The sequence below is a fragment of the Geotrypetes seraphini genome, chromosome 15 (assembly GCF_902459505.1).
Source record: "Geotrypetes seraphini chromosome 15, aGeoSer1.1, whole genome shotgun sequence".
Lineage (NCBI taxonomy): Eukaryota > Metazoa > Chordata > Amphibia > Gymnophiona > Dermophiidae > Geotrypetes > Geotrypetes seraphini.
The window spans coordinates 9,490,799-9,496,441 of record NC_047098.1 but is presented as its reverse complement, the minus strand read 5'-3'; the positions used below and the strand labels follow the sequence as shown (position 1 = coordinate 9,496,441).

The following is a 5,643-nucleotide window of genomic DNA, read 5'->3' as shown; positions in this document are numbered from 1 at the left end:
GGTGGCCAATATCTCTGTGGCATGGGAGAACTCTGATGTGCTAAAGAGGACTGTGGAGCTGGAAGCACTGGGTTTTGAGACAGAGGCTGTGGAGAAGGGTGCAGATGTGCCTCTGGAAGCCGTTTCTTCAGTACCAGTGACTGTAGATAAGGAAACTGGTATTGTAGATGTCTGTGAAGTCAAGGATTCCATTGATGTCAGCACTTTCAGAGGGGGTGCTGAAATGGGATGAAGCTGTAAGTGTTGTTCCCGTAGTGCGGGTTGGCTCCTGAGTATTTGTCGATGTGGAAGAGGTCCTCTCAGACACAGTGCTGGTGGACAGACTCTGAGTGGATCCTGTTGAAAGTGTTGATTCAGAGGTCTGCGTGGAATGGGGGGCTGTTAGTGTTGAATGTGTGCTGAAAGGCCTACTTTGAGCTGAAGATGGAATCTCTGTCACTAAACTTGTTTGGCTCCCTGCACTGTGGGATGACGCAGAATAGGAAGTAACTTCTGAGAATGTAGCACTGGATCCAGATGTCGATGTGAGTGTGGAGGACTCTTCTGTAGTGGAGGTCGTCACAGCAGTCTTCGCAGCACTCTGTGAAGTGGAAAAAGGAGGATGTGGTCCTAGAAGGCTCAGTAGCAGAAGATTGCTCCAGTGTGGTTGCAGAAATGCTGGTGAATGCTGTTGTTGAGTACTGGGGTAATGAGGAATGGGTAAAAGGTGTTTTCGAATAATTAGTAGAAGGCATAGCAGTAGATGGAAAGCTTGTTGTTGAACTCTCCATCACATTGGAGGACTCTGGTGTATAGGGCCTAGATGTGGATCCAGAAGAATTGGTCTCTGCGGCAGAAGTTGAGGAAGATGTCCTAAAAGTACTGCTAGCATGCTCTGACGTGGAAAGAGAGGATATGGTGCTGAAAGATTCAGTAGGGGAAGACAGCTCTGGCGTGCTTCCAGAAAACCTTGTGAATGCAGTTGTTGAGTACAATGGTGAGGATGATTCAGTGAGAGGTCTTGTTGAATAAATAAGAGAAGGAATAGCAGAAGATGTGAAGCTTGCTGTTGAAGTCTCTGTCACTTTGGAGGACTCTGGCGAAGGGGACATAGATGTGGATGCAGAGGGCATGGTGTCCGAGGCAGAGGAGGAGGATTGAGGTACCAATGTCTCGGTCGATGCTCTTTCTTGTGTACCGGTGAGTGACATTGTTGTAAAGGGTGACACTGATGTCTGAGAAGAAAAGGATTCTTGAGTTGAAGCAGGTTCAGAGAATGCGCTAGAATGTGATGAAACTGTAGGGGTGGTTTCTGTGACAGTGGAAAATTCTGGACGGCTTGAAGAACTTGAAGGGGTCATTTCAGAAAGAGGACTGCTGGACTGACTTTCTGTTGATTCACTGAAGACTGTGGTTCCGGAAGCTAAGCTGGTTGGAAGCGTCGTCAGTTGAGATTGTGTGCTAAAAGAAGTAAAGGGCGTCAGTCGAGTGGAATCGTGTCACTGCGCTTGTTTCGGTAATTGTGCTGGGGGAGGATGGAGTGGTGGAAATCTCTTTTGAGACATGGGTACTGGATGAAGAAGCCGATGTGAGTGTTGATGGCTCTTCTTTCAGAGTTGTAGAGATAAAAGGATAAGTACTGCTCTCTGAGGTGGCAAAGGAAGTTACCAATGAAGACCTTTCAGTAGTAAAAGGTCCCTTCGGTGTGCTTTCTGTAAAGCTCGTGATTGAGGTGGTTAAAGGTACTGGGGAGGATGACGCACTGAGTGAGGATGTTGAAAAACTGCTGGTAGGACTAACAGGTGGCAATATCTCTGTGGCATGGGAGAACTCTGATGTGCTAAAGAGGACTGTGGAGCTGGAAGCACTGGGTTTTGAGACAGAGGCTGTGGAGAAGGGTGCAGATGTGCCTCTGGAAGCCGTTTCTTCAGTACCAGTGACTGTAGATAAGGAAACTGGTATTGTAGATGTCTGTGAAGTCAAGGATTCCATTGATGTCGCACTTTCAGAGGGGGTGCTGAAATGGGATGAAGCTGTAAGTGTTGTTCCCGTAGTGCGGGTTGGCTCCTGAGTATTTGTCGATGTGGAAGAGGTCCTCTCAGACACAGTGCTGGTGGACAGACTCTGAGTGGATCCTGTTGAAAGTGTTGATTCAGAGGTCTGCGTGGAATGGGGGGCTGTTAGTGTTGAATGTGTGCTGAAAGGCCTACTTTGAGCTGAAGATGGAATCTCTGTCACTAAACTTGTTTGGCTCCCTGCACTGTGGGATGACGCAGAATAGGAAGTAACTTCTGAGAATGTAGCACTGGATCCAGATGTCGATGTGAGTGTGGAGGACTCTTCTGTAGTGGAGGTCGTCACAGCAGTCTTCGCAGCACTCTGTGAAGTGGAAAAGGAGGATGTGGTCCTAGAAGGCTCAGTAGCAGAAGATTGCTCCAGTGTGGTTGCAGAAATGCTGGTGAATGCTGTTGTTGAGTACTGGGGTAATGAGGAATGGGTAAAAGGTGTTTTCGAATAATTAGTAGAAGGCATAGCAGTAGATGGAAAGCTTGTTGTTGAACTCTCCATCACATTGGAGGACTCTGGTGTATAGGGCCTAGATGTGGATCCAGAAGAATTGGTCTCTGCGGCAGAAGTTGAGGAAGATGTCCTAAAAGTACTGCTAGCATGCTCTGACGTGGAAAGAGAGGATATGGTGCTGAAAGATTCAGTAGGGGAAGACAGCTCTGGCGTGCTTCCAGAAAACCTTGTGAATGCAGTTGTTGAGTACAATGGTGAGGATGATTCAGTGAGAGGTCTTGTTGAATAAATAAGAGAAGGAATAGCAGAAGATGTGAAGCTTGCTGTTGAAGTCTCTGTCACTTTGGAGGACTCTGGCGAAGGGGACATAGATGTGGATGCAGAGGGCATGGTGTCCGAGGCAGAGGAGGAGGATTGAGGTACCAATGTCTCGGTCGATGCTCTTTCTTGTGTACCGGTGAGTGACATTGTTGTAAAGGGTGACACTGATGTCTGAGAAGAAAAGGATTCTTGAGTTGAAGCAGGTTCAGAGAATGCGCTAGAATGTGATGAAACTGTAGGGGTGGTTTCTGTGACAGTGGAAAATTCTGGACGGCTTGAAGAACTTGAAGGGGTCATTTCAGAAAGAGGACTGCTGGACTGACTTTCTGTTGATTCACTGAAGACTGTGGTTCCGGAAGCTAAGCTGGTTGGAAGCGTCGTCAGTTGAGATTGTGTGCTAAAAGAAGTAAAGGGCGTAGTCGAGTGGTGCTAAAAGAAGTAAAGGGTGCAGTCGAGTGGAATCGTGTCACTGCGCTTGTTTCGGTAATTGTGCTGGGGGAGGATGGAGTGGTGGAAATCTCTTTTGAGACATGGGTACTGGATGAAGAAGCCGATGTGAGTGTTGATGGCTCTTCTTTCAGAGTTGTAGAGATAAAAGGATAAGTACTGCTCTCTGAGGTGGCAAAGGAAGTTACCAATGAAGACCTTTCAGTAGTAAAAGGTCCCTTCGGTGTGCTTTCTGTAAAGCTCGTGATTGAGGTGGTTAAAGGTACTGGGGAGGATGACGCACTGAGTGAGGATGTTGAAAAACTGCTGGTAGGACTAACAGGTGGCAATATCTCTGTGGCATGGGAGAACTCTGATGTGCTAAAGAGGACTGTGGAGCTGGAAGCACTGGGTTTTGAGACAGAGGCTGTGGAGAAGGGTGCAGATGTGCCTCTGGAAGCCGTTTCTTCAGTACCAGTGACTGTAGATAAGGAAACTGGTATTGTAGATGTCTGTGAAGTCAAGGATTCCATTGATGTCGCACTTTCAGAGGGGGTGCTGAAATGGGATGAAGCTGTAAGTGTTGTTCCCGTAGTGCGGGATGGCTCCTGAGTATTTGTCGATGTGGAAGAGGTCCTCTCAGACACAGTGCTGGTGGACAGACTCTGAGTGGATCCTGTTGAAAGTGTTGATTCAGAGGTCTGCGTGGAATGGGGGGCTGTTAGTGTTGAATGTGTGCTGAAAGGCCTACTTTGAGCTGAAGATGGAATCTCTGTCACTAAACTTGTTTGGCTCCCTGCACTGTGGGATGACGCAGAATAGGAAGTAACTTCTGAGAATGTAGCACTGGATCCAGATGTCGATGTGAGTGTGGAGGACTCTTCTGTAGTGGAGGTTGTCACAGCAGTCTTCGCAGCACTCTGTGAAGTGGAAAAGGAGGATGTGGTCCTAGAAGGCTCAGTAGCAGAAGATTGCTCCAGTGTGGTTGCAGAAATGCTGGTGAATGCTGTTGTTGAGTACTGGGGTAATGAGGAATGGGTAAAAGGTGTTTTCGAATAATTAGTAGAAGGCATAGCAGTAGATGGAAAGCTTGTTGTTGAACTTTCCATCACATTGGAGGACTCTGGTGTATAGGGCCTAGATGTGGATCCAGAAGAATTGGTCTCTGCGGCAGAAGTTGAGGAAGATGTCCTAAAAGTACTACTAGCATGCTCTGACGTGGAAAGAGAGGATATGGTGCTGAAAGATTCAGTAGGGGAAGACAGCTCTGGCGTACTTCCAGAAAACCTTGTGAATGCAGTTGTTGAGTACAATGGTGAGGATGATTCAGTGAGAGGTCTTGTTGAATAAATAAGAGAAGGAATAGCAGAAGATGTGAAGCTTGCTGTTGAAGTCTCTGTCACTTTGGAGGACTCTGGCGAAGGGGACATAGATGTGGATGCAGAGGGCATGGTGTCCGAGGCAGAGGAGGAGGATTGAGGTACCAATGTCTCGGTCGATGCTCTTTCTTGTGTACCGGTGAGTGACATTGTTGTAAAGGGTGACACTGATGTCTGAGAAGAAAAGGATTCTTGAGTTGAAGCAGGTTCAGAGAATGCGCTAGAATGTGATGAAACTGTAGGGGTGGTTTCTGTGACAGTGGAAAATTCTGGACGGATTGAAGAACTTGAAGGGGTCATTTCAGAAAGAGGACTGCTGGACTGACTTTCTGTTGATTCACTGAAGACTGTGGTTCCGGAAGCTAAGCTGGTTGGAAGCGTCGTCAGTTGAGATTGTGTGCTAAAAGAAGTAAAGGGCGCAGTCGAGTGGAATCGTGTCACTGCGCTTGTTTCGGTAATTGTGCTGGGGGAGGATGGAGTGGTGGAAATCTCTTTTGAGACATGGGTACTGGATGAAGAAGCCGATGTGAGTGTTGATGGCTCTTCTTTCAGAGTTGTAGAGATAAAAGCATAAGTACTGCTCTCTGAGGTGGCAAAGGAGGTTACCAATGAAGACCTTTCAGTAGTAAAAGGTCCCTTCGGTGTGCTTTCTGTAAAGCTCGTGATAGAGGTGGTTAAAGGTACTGGGGAGGATGACGCACTGAGTGAGGATGTTGAAAAACTGCTGGTAGGACTAACAGGTGGCAATATCTCTGTGGCATGGGAGAACTCTGATGTGCTAAAGAGGACTGTGGAGCTGGAAGCACTGGGTTTTGAGACAGAGGCTGTGGAGAAGGGTGCAGATGTGCCTCTGGAAGCCGTTTCTTCAGTACCAGTGACTGTAGATAAGGAAACTGGTATTGTAGATGTCTGTGAAGTCAAGGATTCCATTGATGTCGCACTTTCAGAGGGGGTGCTGAAATGGGATGAAGCTGTAAGTGTTGTTCCCGTAGTGCGGGTTGGCTCCTGAGTAATTTGT

The 5,643-nt window shown here is 47.4% G+C and overlaps 1 protein-coding gene across 1 annotated transcript; it reads right to left on the bottom strand.

The window, feature by feature from the left end:
* Window positions 1-1,440: 1,440 nt before the first annotated feature.
* Window positions 1,441-5,630, bottom strand: LOC117349223 (serine-rich adhesin for platelets-like). Its single transcript, XM_033922418.1, has 2 exons — window positions 3,279-5,630; window positions 1,441-3,246 (listed from the first exon to the last, which is right to left on the bottom strand). The coding sequence occupies exons 1-2, from the start codon at window positions 5,553-5,555 to the stop codon at window positions 1,441-1,443; spliced, it is 4,083 nt and encodes a 1,360-aa protein (XP_033778309.1). The 5' UTR covers window positions 5,556-5,630.
* Between the last annotated feature and the right edge of the window lie 13 nt (window positions 5,631-5,643).